At 37.2% G+C, this 21,150-nt stretch overlaps 1 protein-coding gene across 5 annotated transcripts in view; it reads left to right on the top strand.

Moving 5' to 3' along the window:
* Positions 1–21,150, top strand: part of TANC2 (tetratricopeptide repeat, ankyrin repeat and coiled-coil containing 2) — a 305,743-nt gene that overhangs the window by 77,076 nt on the left and 207,517 nt on the right. For all 5 annotated transcript variants that reach the window (XM_058675310.1, XM_058675313.1, XM_058675311.1 and 2 more), the window contains exon 3: positions 14,080–14,151. In XM_058675310.1, coding sequence (XP_058531293.1) covers positions 14,080–14,151 — 72 coding nt within the window. The remainder of the gene's footprint in view (positions 1–14,079; positions 14,152–21,150) is intronic.

Raw genomic sequence — 21,150 nt, 5'->3', positions numbered from 1 at the left:
ACTCTGTTTTTAATATCATATTATACCTAACATAAGCATCAAATTTCATCATAGGATTACATAAAAGAAATAGATTTATAGGGCTAAGTACTATGTGTGGTTTCATGCCTCCTCTGGGTATCTGAAAACGTATCCCCAAGGCAAGGAGGTGGGCCAGCCACTGCATTCCGCCTCTGCTGTTCAGCTTTAGACGCCTTCTCATCAGAATCTTGTTATTATTCTTTGATATACTTATTATCTGATTTTATATATTGCTTTTCAAATGATTGGAATATAGAATTATTATTTTATGACTTAACATTTTGTTACTATTGGATAAGTATTAATAAATATCTCTATATGTGCTGTTTATTTTTGCCTGAGGTTTATGAAGGTATAACTGACAAATAAAATTGTGTATTTGTGGTATACAGTATGATGTTTTGATATATAAATATATATACAATGAGATGTCTTAACCCAGCTTATTAACGTATCTGTCCCATCATAGCTGTCTTCTGGTTGTTATTGAGAAAGTTTAAATTCACTTTCTTATCTGTTGTGAATATATTGTGTATCTTCATTTAATATAGTTACCATGCTATGTATTACTTTCCCAGAACTTTTTCTCTTGTTTAATTTTCCTTGAGAAACATTATCCCATTTCTGCCTGTTCCTGGGACCTACTATTCTTTTTCTTCTTCCTCTTCTTTTTCCTCCCTTTCTTCTTCCTTGCTCTGCTTTAAGATTTGTTTATTTAAAAGGCAGAGTTAGAGTGAGGGAGAGAGGCAGAGAAAGAAGATGGGGAAAGAGAAGTTTTCCATCTGGTGGTTCATTCCTTAAGTGGCCAGAGCAGCCAAACCAAAAGACAGGAACTCCATTTCTGTGTTCCACATGTAAGTGGATTATGCGATGTTTACTTTGTGTGTCTAACAATTTACTTAGTAAAATGTCCTTTGGTTTATCCATGTTGTTGCAAATGGTAGGATTTTTTTATTTTTTAAAGGCTGAATACTATTAAATCTTTTAAATTAAATTAATTTATTTTTATGATGCATTTCCGCAGGTTCTCAGATAGCCCCTCCACTGGTTCCCCTATATCGTTACAATAGTTTAGTCATTCATAAAAAGTCATAAGTCCATCATTCTGCTATTTAAGTGTATCCTGACTTTGTAGGTATGGACAATGGCAGAGTCGAACATCCTATTGTCAACAAATATTTAACAGTTTCATTGGGAGTCCATCTTTGATTTGGAAGTAGAGATGCATACTTCATTGTATCTTCACATCTGGATATTATAGTCTCTATAGCTCAGTTACTGTACATCCCCTTATATGAAAAGTCATAAAACAAAATCAACAACAGGATGAAAAAATAGATGTTTACAATACCATGATGTTCAATAACATGCTACTTAGTGACCAATGTGTCACTAAGAATTGAAAAAGAAAATAAAGAATCTTGTTGAAACAAATGATGCTACTTTGTGACCTATGAGTCAAGTGAGGAAATTAACAAAAACTTTTTGAATTAATTAAATTAAAAATATAAAAACCTCTGAGATGTAGCATAAACAGTATTGAAATGCTATTTATGTTGCATTTTGCATGAAGGTTGTCTTGTATCACAGAGTACATTTGTCCTTTGGGGATTGATTTATTTCACTGAGCATAATGGTCTCTAGTTGAGACAGTTTGGTTGCAAATGGTTGAATTTCATGCTTTTAATGGTGGCTGAGTAGTGTTCCATGGAGTAGATGTACCAGAGTTTCTTTATCCATTCTTCTTTTGACGGGATCCAGGTTGTTGCCCATGTCTCTGCTATCATAGATTGTGCTGCTGTAAATACAGGATAGCATATCCCTTCTCTTATGCAGACTCCATTTCTTTTGGCTGTATTCCCAGAAGTGGGATAGCTGGATCATATGGCAGATCAATTTTCAGTTCTTTTAGCACTCTCCATTCTGATTTCCATAGTGGTTGTACGACCCTACACCTCTCACCAACAGTGAAGGAGGGTACCTTTCTCCCCACATTCACGCCAGCAGGTTTTGTTAGTGGAGTTTTGAATGTAGATCAGTCTCACTGAAGTTAGGTGGAACCTCAATCCAGTTTCGTTTATATTTCCCTGAAAGCTAGGGAGCCTGAGCATTGTTATCATGTCTGTTAGCCATTTGAATTTGTTCTTCTAGAAAATGTTTACCTCCTTTATTCATTTCTTCACAGGATTGTTTGTTTTGCTTTGAGTCTCTGAAGCTCTGAATATTAGTTCCCTACCGGTTGTGTAGTGTGCAAAGAATTTCTCCCATTTTGTTAGTTTAAAAGTATTATATCTTATATACTCATTCTCTGCCTTCCTGTCTCTGTCTCCCTCTCTCCCCCCACACATACTATTTTTTTTTAATTATTTTTAATTTTAGATGATGTTAACATAGTTGTCAAGAGTGGGATGGATCAGGGGTTAGGGGAAAATGGGTGTGATGATTGTTTCCACATTTTCTGTTTCTCCTTGTTTTGAGGGGAGGAGGCAGCTGTGGGAGGTGAGGGAAGGAACTGGAGAAGCCATACCCAGCCTCCCAGCTGCTCCAGAACCCAGGGGTGGAGAACGGCTGCTCGATATCAAGCCAGGGTCCCAGGGTGGCACATACTCTGAGGGTTCTGCCTAGGTGGTTTCAGTAGTTCTGAAATGTCAATCTCACCGATCCAAGAATGAGGAAACCCTTTCAATGTCCTTTGATGGACAGTTGACCTCAGAGTCTTCATTCTCCCAGGTATTTGCCGTCATCATTTGTCTGGAGTAGTTGTCCGGTTTGTTCTTTCCTCCTTCCTCTGGGATGGTGCAGATGTCCCCTGAAGGGCTCAGTGGGCTGCCATATCTTCCATGACACATACCATTTTATTTATCCATTTTTTTCTGTTCAGTGGGCACTTAGCTAAGCTGTTGTGAGTGGTACTGCATCAAGCATAGAAGCACATCTCTCTGACACACTGATTTCACTTCCTTTGTAAGTGTGTCACAAAGTTGGATCCTATGGTACTTTTTTAATTTTTGAAAAAAACTTGTTGCTGTTTTTCATAATAGCTATAATAATTTACCTTCCCAACAATAGTACCCTATTCTCTACATTTTTATCAACACTTAATTTGTTTACGTATTAACTATAGCCATTCTAATACATATGAGAGAATTTCTCATTGTATTTTTTTCTCATTGTATTTTCTCATTTGTATTTTCCTGATGATTAGTGATTTTTAACATTTTTACATATACCTGTTGACCCTTTATATGTTTTCTTTGAAGAAATGTTTATTCAAGTTCTTTGGCCATTTTTTAAATTGGGGTAATTTGTGTTCTTATGTTGTGTTCCTTATATATTTTATTATACATATACATATATAATATGGTTATTAACCTCATGTATGATTTATTATTTTATTTTATTTTATAGGCTGTCTTCACTTAGTATTACTTTTGCTCTGCAGAAGTTTTGTGGTGTGATCCAGTCCATTTGACTCTTTTGCTGCCTATGCTTTTAGAGTGATTTAATCATGAACTGAAACAATTTTAGGAAAACTTTTCCTTAAGGTTTTCTGTTAGTGGTTTTATGGTTTCATGTATAATGTTCAAGTTTTTCATCCATGTTGAATTTAATTAGTTGTATAGATAGACATATATAGATATATATGATATATATAGCAATATGTACATAGCAAAGAATCTAATTTCGTCATTTCCACATGAAAGCCAACTGTCCTGGTCCTCATTGTGTGTTTTTAGCATCTTTGTCAAAGATCAGCTGACAGTAAATGCATGAGTTCTTTCCTTGTCTTTATGTTAGGATCAATTGGTCTATATGTCCTTTTTAGGCCATTTTGATTACTATAGCTCTTACATATTTTTTTAAAGATTTATTCATTTTATTACAGCCAGATATACACAGAGGAGGAGGAGAGACAGAGAGGAAGATCTTCCGTCCGATGATTCACTCCCCAAGTAAGCCGCAACGGGCCAGTGCGCACCGATCCGATGCCAGGAACCTGGAACCTTTTCGGGTCTCCCACGCAGGTGCAGGGTCCCAATGCATTGGGCCGTCCTCAACTGCTTTCCCAGGCCACAAGCAGGGAGCTGGATGGGAAGTGGAGCTGCTGGGATTAGAACCGGTGCCCATATGGGATCCCGGGGCTTTCAAGGCAAGGACTTTAGCCGCTAGGCCACGCTGCCGGGCCCAGCTCTTACATATTTTGATTACTATAACTTTGTTGAGTATCTTGAAATTAGGTGGTATAATGCTTTCAGCTTTATTCTTTGCTCCATTTTGTTATCTGGTGCCTTTCATGGTTCTATATGAATTTTAGAATTATTTTTCAATTTATCCTGAAAATATCATTGAAATTCTATTACTGATTCCATTTACCCTGAAGATTGCTTTTGTATTATGGGTATTTTAACAATTCTAATCTGTAAGATTGAGTTCTGTTTTCATTTACTTGTGCTTTCTTCAATTTATTTTGCCAGTGTTTGGTAGTTTTTAGAGCAGGATCTTTTAACCTGCATGATTACATTGTCACTCAGCGTTTTGTTTCTTTGGGAGTCTTGTCTTTTTTGTGTGGTTCAATTTTACTATATAGAGCTGTGTGTGTGTGTGTGTGTGTGTGTGTGTGTGTGTGTGGTGTTTATAAGCTGAAATGCCACTGGATGCATTCCTTCTGTTTGTGGGGTCTTTAGGATTTTCTATATATAAGATCACAGCATCTGCAGATATTTCTCTTCTCGTTTCCTGTTTTCGTAGGTACCTTTTGTTGCTTTTTCTTGCCTGATTGCTTTGGTAAGGATTTCTAGTAACATGTTGAAAAGAGGTGATGAGATGATGTATCCTGGGGAGTGTTCCATATGCTCTTGAATGTCAATTTTCCTGGTATTGGAGGGAATGTTCTGTGTATGTCTTTTAAGTCCACTTGTTCTGTAGTGTTAGAATCTGCTGCTGCTTGTTGCTTCTCTACCTGGATCTTTCTATTGTGGAAAGTGCAGTATTGAAGCCCATGTCACTATTGTATTGCTGTCTGTTTCTTCCATTAGTAAGTTAATATTTGTATTATATATTTAGGTGCTGCAATGTTGAATATACATATACACATATGCAGCTCACACATTTTGTATATGTTACCTAAGAATTATGTGTACTTATAGAATTATGTGTGTGTATGTAACTGTTAAATCCTCTTAGTGAATTGATTGATTTGTTGTTGCATGATGACTTTTTTTATCTCTTGTGACACATTTTGAGTCAGAAAAAACTAATGGACTCTAAGCTTGGGGGCCATAGGGCTAACTTGGCACTGGGGTTGGTCTGGAGCCTAGAGCTACCCAGAGGGCCACCTGGCATAGAGTGCGGGGTGCGGCTGGGGAGAGTTCTGTGCCATCTTTGAGGGTGGGAGCTGTGCAGATGCCTTGCCCAAAGTACAGGTGTACTGGCCTTGTTATTTAGAAATTCTGTGCCTCTTGTGGACCCAGTTACACTCAGGAGGTGTCACAATAAAAGGACTTTATTTGGAGCCTCAGGAATTGCTTTGGGAGACCTGGAATTTATGCAGGCAGATGGGTTTATACAAATCCTGGACAGGCAGTTAACTTAACCATTAAGATGCCCACTTCCACATCAGCCTGCTTTGTTTGATCCGCGACTCTACTCCTGACGCCATAGTCCTGCCACTGCAGGCCCTGCATGATGGCTTAAGTGATTGGGTTCCCACCTCTGCTGTGGAAGGCCTGTAACATTGGCTCCTGATTTGGCTTTGGCCCAGTGCTGGCCATGCGGTCATTTGGAGAATGAACCCACAAATAAGAGTTCTGTTTGTACTATTATTTTTGTTTTTCTGCCTCGCAAATAAAAATAGCATATTTTTTATTTAGAAAAAGAAGTGAGAGGTTGAAAATAAACGAATGAAGTTCTGGAGAGTTGTGGTGTGATACGCTGTTGCCAAGTACTTTCCTACAGGACTCCACATTCTGCGACATTAGAAGGAGATTGTAAGCACTGTAACACCTGCTCCAGGCCCCTGACTTCTATCTGCCTCAGCCCTGGTTCTTGTTAGCATTTGAGGAGACAACCAGAGGATAAAATCTCTTTGTCTTTTTCTCTCCCCACCCCTACCTTTCTCTGCCTTTAAAATAAATAAAAGTAACAAATGAGTATTTAAAGTACACAAATTATAAACCTAGGAAGCAAAATAGTCATTTATGATTTAATAAATTCTCTTGCAAACTAGAAAATAGAAGCAGCATTGTACCATTTGATATACATGTTAGACATCGTTAGTTACCACTGTGCTTACAAACAAGAGGATATAGTTATCATTTCTACTGTTCATCACTGTACTGAGAGGAAAAAACATATGTTAGAAAAAAAAGATGCAAATGATAAGTTAAAAAAATTTCTTAGGAGGCAGGTACTTGGACAGCTGTTAGAACATCCGAGTTTCATGTGCTGGCTCCGACTCCAGACCTTTGGGGACGGCAAGGGAAGGCTCGTAGGGCCACGGTCATCGCGGGCAGTTGTTGAGTGAACCAGCAGACATGCATGTGTCTTCATGTCTCCTGGAACAAAAAATTAGATTTTAATTTTTAATGTATTGAGAGGCACAGAGAGAGAATTGTAGCACCAACTCGTTTGGATTATTATTTTTTTCTTCTTTCTTTCTCCGAGTTCCCCCCATGAGCCTTAGACATGAATGTGTTATGTGACACATAGTAAAGCAGATTTGCCAGACTGCTGGAGAAAAAAAGGACTCTCAAGAGACTGGAAAGAGCGGGAACCTCTGAAAAACAAGCCTGTGAAGTTTTTTTGAACTCCTTGCTTCGCTGATGTGGATCTGGCCCTAATTATCACAGAAAAGGCTGTTAGAACTTACCAAATAGAGCACTGCCAAGGACCCAGCCTGACTGCTGGGAGGCACACAGGCAGTACTGAAGTGAGTAGTGCTGAAGAGAGGCTGAAAAATGAAGCTGAGATCTATAAGATTAAAGAAGACTTGGGATCTTTCTTATTTTTTAATGTTTTTCCTCTTCTTTTTAACTTGAGTTAGAGAAAGATTGAGATTTTCCATTGCTGATTCCCTCCCCAAATGCCCTCAGTGGCCAGAGCTAGATGGGTCCAAAGTCAGGATATGGGAGCTTCTTCTGTGTCTCCCAAATGGGTGCAGGGGCCCAAGGCTTTTGGCCATCCTCTGCTGCTTTCCCAGGCCGCAAGCAGGGAGCTGGATAGAAGTGGAGCTGCTGGGACATAAAACACTATCCATATGGGATCCTGGTGGCACAAGCAGAGAGTTAGCATGATATGCCATCACACTAGCCCTGAGACTTAGAATATTATAACTGAAAGGGTAATGTTTTCATAATTTTCAGATACAATCAGAAATTACAAAAATGTTGTCATAAAATTACGTGAGGAATTGACAGGTATTAGCTATAAAATATCAAGTTGCCAGACAGAGGATAATTAATAGACACCAACACCAAGACAATTAAGATTTTAAAATTATATGACAAAGATTTTTAATTTTTCTTCATTTATTTATTTGAGTTTATTATTTATGTATTTATTTATTTATTGCTGTTGTGGTGTAGCAGTACCACTTGTGGCACCCACACTCCTAAGCAAGTGTCAGGTGAAGTCCTGGCTGCTCCGCTTTTGATCCAGCTTCATGCCAGTGCATCCTAGGTGGCAGCAGATGACGGCTCAGCTACCTGAGCCCGTTCCATCCATGTGGGATACCTAGTAGGATTTCTAGGCTCCAGGCTTTTGCCTGGTCCTGACCTGAATCTTGCAGGCATTTGGGAGTAAACCAGCATATGGAAGATGTTGACATCTTTCTCCCTCTTTCTGTTTTTCTGCCTTTCAATTAGATGAAACAAAACGTTTTAAAAGCATTAATATTAGCTTATTTGGGAAGCAGAGAGACAGATGGAACAAGCCCCTGTCTATTAGTTCACTCCTCAGTGTCCTCAACAGTTGGGGCCAGGCTGAAGCAAAAGCGAGGAGCAGGGAACCCAAAACAAATCTCCCAACATGGATGGCAAGGGCTCGGTCCCTTGACTCATCACTGCTGTCTCCCAAGGTCTCAGACAAGAAGCACACTGTGTCCAACCATAACAGAAGGGGAGAGTGGGTGAAGGTAAAGAGAAAATAATGAAAATTACTAAGTCTGAACAACAGAAACGAAAAGATGGGTGCAAAAACAGAACCTGGAGGATCTATAAACACTAACAAGAAGTATAACATTTATGCTATTGGAGTTGTAATTGAAAATAAGTAAAATTGGAGTGTTAAAGTTACATTTGAGTAAATAATGGTCAAACATGTCAAATTTACAAAAGATACACATTTACAAATTGAAGCAGTTCACTGAACCCTGAACAGGATGAATGTAAACAAATTCACATAGCTACTAATTGATCAATCTGATAAAAATTTAAGATGAAAAAGAAAAATCTTGAACATAACCTGCAAAAAATTACGGAATAAGCAATTCCAATGACCATAAATTGCAGGGATTCAGAAGAATGTGCCAAAAATAGAAAATAGAATGGAAATAAGAACACACGAACACCACTTACTATAAAGTTTTTATATTCTGTCACTTGGTAAAATTGAACATCTGTGCAAGGAGCTTGTATACATTGAGACCGAACATGTGGAAATGGCTCCTTGCAGGATTCATTGAAGTACATTTATAAACTTGGAAACTACCTCTATTTCTATTAGTATGAGAACAGATAAATTGTGATATATTCATACAGTGGGATACCTTGCAGTGTTAAAAATCAATTGCATAGAAATATATGTATCCATACAGATAAATTTCAAAACATAACTTTTGGGAAAAATTGCATGTTGCTGAGTGATATGAATAGTATTACTTATATAATGTAAACATTTATGGAAGCATATTTTTGTAACACAGGAGTATAAAAACATAGCTGTGATGTTCTACATAAAATATTAACCTGGGGGGCCCAGCGGCATGGCCTAGCGGCTAAAGTCCTTGCCTTGAAAGCCCCGGGATCCCATATGGGCGCCGGTTCTAATCCCAGCAGCTCCACTTCCCATCCAGCTCCCTGCTTGTGGCCTGGGAAAGCAGTCGAGGACGGCCCAATGCATTGGGACACTGCACCCGCGTGGGAGACCCGGAAGAGGTTCCTGGTCCCGGCATCGGATTGGCGCGTACCGGCCCGTTGCAGCTCACTTGGGGAGTGAATCATCGGATGGAAGATCTTCCTCTCTGTCTTTCCTCTTCTCTGTATATCCGGCTTTCCAATAACAACAAAATCTTTAAAAAATATATATATGTATTAACCTGGGACACTGGTGACTTTGTTGAGGGGTGAAGAAAGGAGGATGTGCAGCAGGATAATCACTCTTTACTGGTAGCGTTTTATTTCTTTAAAACAAATTGATGCAAATATGGAAAATTTCAAGTTTTGTAAAAGATTGATAGTTACTACATCTGTGCCCCGTATGCTTCTAGTTGAATCTACTTTAAAAATTCACAATAAAATAAATATGTGTAATTATGATTATCATGAAAATTTATATTGTGACCATACAGAGCAAGGTTACTCAATTACTGACATTATTTACATTTTGTGCCAACTAATTCTTTGTCAGGAGGTATTGTCCTGTGAATTCTAGAGTAGTTAGCGACATCCTTCTCTGCTAGATGTGTATAGCACACTCTCCATGCTTACAACCAAAGCTTTTTCCAGACATTCCCAGCAATTCGCCATTTGCTTTTGGTTGAAATTTGGAAAAGCTTACAAAGTGTTATCACATGTGATAGCATGTTTGCATCTCACAGTAACCTTCAGAGGAAGATCTTCTTTTAGGATCTTAGCTTTTTAATAGAATGCAGAGACTGAGAAACCCAGTTAAGATTGAAAGGTAAAGAACTAAAACCCAGGTCTTTATTATGCTCACGTGTCATTTTTGTGTGTGTGTGTTTGTACATACGTGAGTGTATGTCTACATATATTCCCAAATAATCTTAAAATCTAGAAACATAATGCCAAGAAGACGTAAGAAGTTTATTCCATTTGTGCTTCTTTTGTGAATGTATTGTTCCATATCACTTCCAGCAATTTTGTGATGCCTCCCTGAGGATTGCCAGGCTCGTCATCTTTTATTCATGTAACTTCTTACAAACTAGAAGTTGAGTCAAGAGGAGCAGGTCACCTGAAGAGGACTGTTATATACTTACAGACTTTTGTTCTGTTGACATCTTTATTTTGTTGTTTTCATTGTGCGTTTGGACATGAGTAACCAGCAGAAGTCTTGATGGCCTGCTAATATTTATTTATGCTAATGGAATGTCTGTGAAAATAATGATCCAAGAAGTGTTTATAAGTAGATTTTAATATTCAAGACTGAATTTTGGTTTTAAACCTGAGTATCAAATTTACACTGCAGAAATACTATTTTTTTTTTTATGAAAATAGGAAGTGCTACTACAATGTGATTTTTATACTCAGGCTTTCAACAATGGTTTATTTATGGCAGGAACTAAATTATATCCTTTGTATTTATTACATAAATATATGTATGTATGATTTCATAGTTTACTGTATGTGGAGTTAATGAGCCTAAAATTGTAGTTTTGATCCCCTTAACTATAAAGCTTTACTTAGGGGCAGGGAGCCTTCCACAACGTATTGTTTACTTTGAGTTTTCTCACAGATGCTTCTCTCGGTTACAGAGAAGATTGAGAGCTAATGTGTAATTAAGCAGTGGGGCCTTTCATTCTTCGGGGTGGTTTGGAGAACTCCTGTATTTCAGTACCCAAAAGATCACCTGGGAAGAGCCAAGAAAAGAGCTCTCCAGCTCTTGCTGCCATTGAACTTTACACAGCCCCTGCAGTGGGCTAGGCTTCATTTGTAGAACCGTGCTTTCTTCTGCATCGTCTTCCTAGTCACGTCATTCAAGTCATTCCTTCACACAGAGATCACCTTTATTAGCTTTCTAAATAATCTGCCCTTAGATTAAGGGTTAGAAAACCATTTCTTACTACCAAATCTAGGTCACCAGGTTGTACAAATGTCCAATGTTTCTTGGAAAGAAGAAGCAGTAAGAGTTTAGGACATATTGCTTATTGATTCACAAGAGAACCAAGTGAAATAATTTGAGTTTAAAAACTTAACAAGTTCGAGTTGGCCTAGTAAAATACTTAAACTTATATTTTAAAAAATCTATATAACTTACAGAATTGCTCACTAGAAATTGAGGCCTATTTCAGAAGAATTATAACCATGTGCAGTTCCTTTAAGTAAAAGGAAATAAAGATTTTAAACTTTGATTCCCACATAGATGAATCACTGATTCATCATTTTCTCTTCATTTTTTTCCATTATGTCAAAGGAGAATATCTTATTTCATTTCAAGTGGTATCTTGTTTTTTCAGTATCCCCAAGTATGTTTTATTTATAATAACCTATCTAGTAGTAGCAGAATGAAATTATAGTTAAATTGATTTGTATTTTAAAAGCATTTTACACTGGAACAAAAATATAGCAACCATACAGATAGTTATCTGTATGGTAAAATGGTAAGTTACATGAAGACAAATAATCAAATTCATGGAGTTTTGTTGCACTGTGATGGTCACACTACGTTCATGGATATGAATATTTCCTGACAATTTGTTTGCCGTTTTATACTGTCAGTGTGTGCCTGATGTTGATTGGCTAAACGTTGTTACATTTGCAGACTTAACAGCCCTCTGCAGAATAAGACTGTATGGTAGTGATGCACAGGATTTAGTGATTGCTAATATGACATGCAATACATTTATTTAAACGTAAGCTTTTTTTTTTTAATTGTTTATTATTTAACTTCAGTAATTACATTGTATTATGTGACACAATTACATAGATACTTGGGTTCTCCCCACCCCTCACCAAACCCTCCCACCATGGTGGATTCCTCCACCTAGTTGCATAACCACAGCTCAAGTTCAGTTGAGATTCCCCCATTGCAAGCGTATACCAAACATAGCTTTATCAATAATGAATTTAAGAATTGGCTTTGTGTTTAAAAAACAATACATGCTAATTTATGAGCTCTATGACAGAGTAAGTATTCACATAAATGGATGACAACGATGTTAATTCTCGTCAGTTAAGGGCGGTGCTGCTTTCAGCAGGCAGTTCAGACGCTGCTTGGGCACCCACATCTCGTATCGGAGTACGTAGTTAGACCCTGGCTCTGCTTGCTGTTGCAGCAGCCCTTCTGTTGTGTACCTGGGAGGCAACAAGCGATGGCCCAAGTGCTTGGGTCTCTCCTGCCCATGTGGGACACCAGAATTGAGTTCCCAGATTCTGGCTTCAGCCTGGTCCAGCCAGCTGTTGTGAGCATTGGAGAATGAGCCAACAGTTGAAAAAAGATTGCTGTCTGTCTCTCCCTCTGTCTCTCTGCCTTTCAAATAAATAGAAATAATCTGGTTTTTTTTAATACTAATGTTTGTTAAACCTCAGTGCAGCTACTAATTCTTTTCCTTATCAAATTAAAAACAAGACAAGTAGTTGTGTGAGAGAAAGAGTAAATGAAATTGTTGATGCTTTGATGGCTTTTAAACTTGATTAAAGTGGTAAATTAATAGGCATTAAGACTGCTGCATTAGAACCTCAACTTGGTTGAATCATAATGGTTGCCTTAGGTATGTTTTATATTCTCAATTAATTTCTTTTTTTGTGTCTGTTTTGATTTATTTTTTATAGATAACTTCTTTCCATGTAATTATATTGAGGAAATTATTTATGTAAATTCGAATTGTTATAGCTTTTCTTAAATTGCATAAAGGAGTATATTCTTGCTTATGTTTTAAAAAATTAAAGATTATACTCATAATGAAATGGATTTTTTGCATCTAATTTTTCAAAATCAAATTTAAGATTGATTTTAATCTCAAAAGTTTATTGATTTTTATCTCACAAGAAATGTAAATCTAAATTTGTTAGTAATATAACATATAATCCTGTGATTATTTAATGTGCCCTAAGCAAATAAGCAAGTATAATTCAGTTAGACATTAATTGTAAGCTGAAATTTTGTGAGTGAACTTTGGGGTTGTATAGCATTATCTCATAACATGCAAAGCAAACTATATGTGTTGTGGTGAGGAAAAACACCTTCACTCTTTTTTTTTCTTTTTATTGATTGCATTGCATTATGTGGCACAGATTTATAGGCAGTGGGATTCCCCCACCCCTCCCCAAACCCTCTCCCCATGGTAGATTCCTCCACCTTGTTGCATTACCACAGTTCAAATTCAGTTGAGATTCTTTATTGCCTTTATTGCAAGCATTTACCAAGCATAAGGTCCAGCATCTTATTGTCCAGATAAGTTCAACGGCTTCTTGGGGAGACCATCTCTGGTCTGAAGGTAGAGCCGGCAGAGTATCATGCTGATCAATTAAAAGCCCCGACATAACATCGGTAACAATTTATAATGTTATGGAATTAATTGACATAGTATTGAGTAACCAATGTGTTAAAAAAAAAAAAAAAAGAAAAAGCAAGAATGCAAGTTCTGAACCACATCCTGTGACTTCTTCATTGACATTTCAATTGTTGGTTTATATACAACCGGGTTCTATACACCTTAAAATGGCTATAGATTACTATTCAGCTGTCTCATGTCTATTTTAATTTTAGTCTTTAGCAGTTCATAGCATTGAAGCATGATTTTGCTGAACCTGGCTGTTTTTTGGGTAGTCTAACTCTATAACTCTAACAAGACATATGCCAACAGTTTCAGTGAACAGTTTTAGGAGGGGTGTGCAGAGAAATCTTCAATACCCCAGTGAGGAGTGACTGTTGTGTCCCACCCAGTGAGTATAACACCTTCACTCTTTAAATCAAAGAAGTAAATACAGACCATCCCCATAAGGAACACTGATTTATATGAAGAAAATCTGAAATATTTTAATAATCCAGATGATAACTAAATGAAAACACATGATAAAAATATCAGTTTTAAGATGTAGATGATGCCAGAGACATTCTCACATCAATCTCATCTTTTTCCTTACACTCTTCAATTTTATGCAGATGGAGGGAGCGAGGAACCACCGGATCGAAGACAGTCAAGTGTAGATTCTCGCCAAAGTCGCTCTGGGCAAGGTAAATTTTTCTAGAGACTGAGGTTTTTGTTGAGTCTAGGCTAGATATTCTGGCTTCTTGTTTAGGACCTAAATGACGCTCTGAAAGTTTGATTTATTATTTGAGTTGTAAGAAGGTTAAAAATGATCTCATGTCATTTGAGAAATAACATTAAGGTTTAAATAATATTGAAGCATGTATGCTGGTTATATGTCTGAATATCACGTTTAAAATGTAATCAAAATAGATTTTCAGCAATACCATTTGTTGGGATATAATCTACTGGCTTTTTGAGTTCATCTTAGTTCTAGAAAAAAGTGTTTTGTTTATAATCACTATATTTTAGGATTTTTAAACTTATTTCTATCTTCTATTTGATTTATTTTATTTCATTACCATTATTTATGAAGATTTATGTCATGTTTGATTAAGTTCTTGAAATGATAACTTCAGAACTAGGAAAAATATATTCAGAGCCAATGAAATATTCAGAAGGCCTTCCATAACTAACTTACTCAAAATTGCATGATACCCACCCCATCTGCTTTTTATTCATGGTGTTTATGACCTTGTACTTATTTTCCTGCTTAAACTACAGCAAGTGTCCTGTAATAGCACAGTATTTTGTCTGTTTTGTTCATTTCTGTATTCTTGTTGCCAAGAATAAGTACTTGGAATGTCATAACTGCTAAGTAAGTATTGAGCGAGTGAGTTGGTCACTAAGAGAATAAGAATATAGGACCCAAACTGATGAACATACTGTACAATTTCTTTGTCAAAATTTTATTGAAGTGACATTAAGTGATCATTTACTGAGTTTAATTTTCAGGCATCCTTCAACCACAAGTAAAATAAGGCTTAAATTTGCAAATGCAATGTTGATCTTGTAAAAGGTTTAGGTTAATTTACTCCATATTCATTCAATTTTTTTCTCCACCTTTGCTCTCTTTAAATATTAGAACTATGCAATTTTCTGTAGAATTTTATGGAACATATATTACTACTTAATGAATTTTTCCATTCTTCCTTTACCTGTGAATATATTTTGATATAACGAAATATTAAGGCAAAATAAGATCATGTAAATGAAACTTAAAGGCAAAATTAGTAGAAATTAGTACAAAAATTACATCAATTATAGTTAACTATATTAAATTGTATTGAATCTCACAGATACAGATATTTGAAAATATTTATTGATTTGCTTTGATTATATTCAGCTAAAATATTAACTTTATTGACAAGAACTAAACTTCAAATAGCAAAAAACAGTGATTTCTGTGATCCAGAGTACAATAATCTGATCTCAGTTCAAACTGTCCAGGAATTATGTCATCCATTATCAGAGTCAGTTGACCGTAAGAGTAGTGAGCTTCCTTCGAGATTTCACTTGCACTATATTGTCATTTAAAGAAAAATATGAAAAATCAAGCAGCATCAGCATAATTTTAGAAATTAGAAGACATATAGATAATTGGAAACTTAAATCTAAACTCAGTAGTGGAGGAAATCAGCAAAATAAACCAATTTTTCCTCAAGATACCCAAAGAAGCACTAGTTGGAAGTCAGTTGAGGAAGCATTTAATTCCTGGAAATCCATCTTCAACTGGATAACCCAGTCAGCTGCACCACCAACTCTGACAAAAACCCAAAATCTGTTGTTTGGAGAGGGGAGAGTAGAAACTCTCTAAATTGGGAGATACCAAGTATATTTGGGACAATAATTGCTAGGTTAACAATAGAACTGCATCCCAGATATTTTTCTCCTATCTTTTTCCCTTTTGGCTCACGACATGCTGGCAGTTAGACCTTTATATTCCAGACAGGAGTTTGGAAATTTTTTTTCCGGACAGTCCAACTACACAGGAAATTAAGGAAATGTAGTCCTTAGAGATCCTTTAATAAACTGTTTAGTTACATTATTGCACATATCAGAGCTCCCAGCAGCCTTTTTAGTCCTCTGTTCTTGTTAAACTCTGAACAGCTAGCTAACAGCTGCTGTGTATTTGAAGAAACCTAATTGTGATAGGTAGAAATTAAACGGTGCAACCGTGAAGTACAGAGATACTATAGAAGATTTATATTATGATTTTTAAGATTGCTCTTAGACATTGAAATTCTTATAAATAAGAGAACCATGAATGTGCTTGAAATTAATATTGAAAAAATCCTTGAAAAAATAGAGCAAAAGGAGAAAAAAAATAGAGAAAATATATGAAGAGTGTGAAGAAACTTATAGTACCAATACAAGAATTTCAGTAACCAAATAGTAATGTTAATTATAAAAAAAAAGAGGAGGGAAAATGGTTATGAAATCAATAAATGATTCCAGGAAACTTTCCCAAAGTAATCTTGATTGTAAAGACGCACTGAGTATTCAGTACAGTAGATGAAAATAGACACCAACGAAGGCACGTGATGGTGAAATTCAAATCAGTGGGGCCAAACAGGCTGCCAGGCAGGAAAGAATACCTTGTTATACATAAAAATAACAAAAAAACAGTCATCTTTGGATGTCCCAGTGGTAGTCCTGGAAACCAAATGAAAAATAATACATCATCAGATTCTAAAGGAAAATAGGGTTCAGTGTTGTGGCAGAGCAAGGAAAACAGTCACACAGAATGCTGACATCCTGTGCGGATGCTGTTCCAGTCACCACTGTTACACTGTGACGCAGCTTCTTGCTAATGGCCTGGCAAAAGCAATGGAACATGGCCAAAGTGATTGGGCCTGTGCCACCCATTTAGAAGACTTGGAAGAAGCCCCTGGCTCCTGGCTTTGACCTGTCCCTGTCATGGATGTTTTAGCCATTTGGGGAGTACACCAATAGATGGAAGATGTTTCCCTCTGTCTGTTTTTCATTCTTTCAAATAACGAAATACATCTGAAAAAAACACCAAAAATTAAAAAAAGAAAATAATTTCAACCTTAGAATTCTACTAAATGATGCTGAAACTATTGATTAAATATAACAAAACAAAACATTTTAGGCCATGCAAAAATCTTTTGAAAAAATATTTATTTTATTTGAATATCAGAGTTAAGGAGTTATAAACACATACACACAAAGAGAGAATGAATATTATATACATATATATATATGTATGTATGTATGTATGTGTGTGTGTGAGAGTATCAGCTGCTTCATTCCGCAAATGGCACAGTGAATGGGGGTGAGCGAGGTTGAAACCAGGACCAATTTCCTGTGCAGGTTTCCTACATGGGTTGCAGGTATCAGAGCATTTGAGTCTATATGCTGCTGCCTTCCCAGGCATGTTAGCATGAAGCTGGACTGGAGGTAGATTATCTGGGACATAGACCAGTGCTCATATGGAATGCCAGTGTGCCAGTGTCCTAGCCCCGTGTACCACAACACCAGTCACATAACACACATGTTCTCAAAATTAATCTGCCTGACTGTGCCCTTAGGAATCTTTTGGAAACTATGATCTAGCAAAATAAGAAAGTGAAATAAAAGGAAATAATGTGTTGTAGGTAATAGGAGAGTCATTAAAGCAAAAAGACAAGAAAAGGTAGGGTAGAGCTCTTCTCTGAAAGAGTAAAATGAGATTGAGGCAAACTTGATACAGTGAGTCCTCTTCAGAGAAGTTTCAGATAACTAAAGGCTGAGGGTTGATTGATAATATGTAAACTAATGAGTAAAGGAAAGCTCAGAATTACAGCGTGGAGATGTCAGAAGCCCTGACCCCTCAGAAGAGTCCAGAATAGCCGACATCCTCCAGTAGAAAGCCTGTCGGTTTGGTGAAGTGCATGCTACAGATGCTTCATTATTTGTTTGGAACAATATGGTAGGAAAGCTCAGCGCTCAGGAACAGAGGAAGCAAATCTGGGCTGTGGCCTGATTTATATGATTGATGGATTTGCTGAGAATTTAGGTTACTTTTACATCTGTGCTCACATGGGTTATTGACCATTATTTTTCTTGTGTTGTATGATGTCTTTGTCCGGTTTTACAGTTAGACTGATGCTAGTCTTACAAAGCGCATTTTAAGTTGAAAACCATTTCCTTCTTTCCAATTTCTGAAAGCATTTTGTGTAGAATTGACACTGCTTCATCCTTAACTATTGGCTACAGTTTCTCAGAAAGCCATGTGGACCTGGAACTTTTTTTGTTATGAAGTTTTAAAACAAATTCAGGGGATGGCATGATTCTAGCATCATGTATGAGCATCAGTTTGATTCTTGACTGCTCTATTTTTAATCTGTTTCCTGTTAATGCCCCTGGAAAAGCACTAGAAGCTGACCCAATTCTTTGGACCCCTGCACAGATGGGAGACCCAGGTGGAGTTGTACACTTGTGGCTTCAGCTGGAATAGTGCTGACCTTTGCCACCATGTGGGGAGTGAGCCAGTGGATGCAAGAATCATATTGTCTTTTTCTCTGTTTCTCTAACTGTCCCTTTCAAATAAATAAATAAATATTTTTTTAAAAATCATCGCTATGCAACTATAAATTACACACTTCTTGAGTGATTTAATATATGTAGATTTTGTAGTGATGTCACCTCTCTCATTCCTGATGTTGGTAATTTGGGTTTTTCTTTCTTTTTATTCTAATCATTGTGTCTAGAGAGATCACAAGAATCAATTTTGTCTTCTGTATTTAGTGTCTCCCTATTTTGCAGTGCAGTTGGTTTCTTCTTTATTATATAGCATTTCCTTTCTTCTTTTGATTTTCATTTTCTTTTATAGTTTCCTAAGGTAGAAGTGAAGGTCATTGCTAACATTCTTTTCCAATGTGGAAATTTAATTATATACATTCCCTTCTACCACTTTAGCTATGTTTGTTACATTTTGGCAAGTAGCATTTTCATTTTATTTGAAGATGTATGTATTTATATATTTTTGAAAGGCAAAGTAACAAGCAGAGCAACACACAGATAGAAATAGAGACAGATCTTCTATCCGCTGCCTCACTCCCCAGGTGTTTACAACAGCTGGAGCTGCTGAAGCTAAGGGGCAGGGTCTTTATCTGAATCTCCTGCTTGGCGTGTAGGGCCCAAGCACTTGGACTGTGTTCGGCTACTTTCCCAGGCTCATTAGCAGGGAGAGCTGCTCAGAGACGGAAGCTCGAATCTGTGCTCATATGGGGTGTCAGTGTTGCAGGCATGGGCTCAACGTGCCATGTCAAAATGCTGGATGCTGGCACTGTCATTTAATGCACAATACCCTTTGGATGTCTTCTTTGACCCATATGTTATTTAGAAATGCATTGATGTAGTTCCTAAACATTTGAAAGTTTTCCAGATAGCTTTCTGTTGTCGACAGATCGTTTAGTTTCATCATAGTGAAGAAGCACACATTTTATGGATTGAATAATTTTATTTTATGGCCCAGGAAATAGACTGTCTTAATAAATGTTCTGTGTGTATTTCAAAAGAATGTGTATTATGTGCCATTAGGATAGAAGACTCTATAAATGTCAGCCCATTCGAGTTATGTAAAGGTGTTTCAAGTCTTTGGTATTCTTGTTGATTCTCTTACTGTCTCAGTTATTGGGAGAGGAATATGGAAATTTCAGAATGTCAGTTTGGATTTGACTGTTTCTCCTGGTCAGAGAGGATTCTCCTCCCTCAGATTTGTGTACCAGGTGTGTGATGGACTTGCCTGAGGGCTGCACTAGATGAGAAAGGCAAAAGGAGAGAAAGCCAGGGTTTTGCTCTAATTTCTCAGTCTCATACAGCGACCCGCCATTTCTACTTTCTCATCAGAGATAAGACTTCACTTGTATCTCTTTTTCTTTGTTCCTGATGTCTGGTTCTAGAATTTGGAATTAGATTGAATATTTGGAGGACATAAAAGACAATAAGAGGAATGGGCATTTTGTCTCATAGTTAAGATGTGAATTGTGAATCCCACATCTTGTATCAAAATACGTGAATCTGGGCCCGATGTGATAGCATAATGGTTAAGGTCCTCACCTTGAACACGCTGGGATCTCATATGGGCACCGGTTCTAATCCCGGCAGCTCCACTTCCCATCCAGCTCCCTGCTTGTGGCCTGGGAAAGCAGTCAAGGATGGCCCAAAGCCTTGGGACCCTGCACCCGCGTGGGAGACCCGGGAAGAATCCTGGCTCCTGACTTCGGATTGGCACAGCACCGGCCATTGCAGTCACCTGGGAAGTGAATCATCGGATGAAAGATCTTCCTCTCAGTCTCTCCTCCTCTCTGTACATCTGCCTTTCCAATAAAATCAATAAATCTTAAAAATAAAAGTAAAAACACAAAATACCTGAATTTGTGGCCTGGCTCCATTCCAGCATCCAGCATTCTTGCTAATGCATGTCTTGGGAAGCAGTTTATCATGACAACCCAGATAGTTGAGTACCTGCCCACACTGTGAATTTAAACCATGACTCCTGGCTTGGACCTTGCCCTTGATGAGCTCTGGCCGTTGTGTGTATTTGGTGGTTGAACTGGTGGATGCGAGCTCTCTTTCTCCCCCTGTTTTTCTGCTCTCAGATCCCTCAAGTAGCAGGAAAACTTATTACTGAATGAGTTCATTTCAAGTTCTGCTTAGCACTATTTACATTCCAGAGTCTTTAGATTGCTACTTGTTCATTCTTTCCAGAACACCCAAATACATTCAGGGACCTTCCATTTTCTTATATTTCTTTTTTTGCCTGACTGGAGGGGTGACACTTAAAATATTATGCCACATATATCAGTATATATTTATATGTATAATATTTATAATAAATGCAATAAATATTTATTTATATGTCAGTAAATACATATGCCACATATATCAGCCAACCAGAATGGACAACCCATCCATTCAGAGTAAACAGTAACTGTAAACAAATGGTATCCCTACATATGTGTAGATGCTGACTGATAATGTGCCCTGCTTTATGGTATAAGGAAGTGATCTTGTTTTATACTTCTGCATGCGGATATTCAGTTTGTCCCGACATCATTTGTTGAAGAAATTGACCTTTGCTCAAAGAGTTATTCTAGCTCATTCATCGACATTTACTTGGTTGTAAACGTATGGTT

The sequence above is a fragment of the Ochotona princeps genome, chromosome 17 (genome assembly GCF_030435755.1).
Source record: "Ochotona princeps isolate mOchPri1 chromosome 17, mOchPri1.hap1, whole genome shotgun sequence".
Lineage (NCBI taxonomy): Eukaryota > Metazoa > Chordata > Mammalia > Lagomorpha > Ochotonidae > Ochotona > Ochotona princeps.
This window is presented reverse-complemented; position numbering and strand designations above follow the sequence as displayed.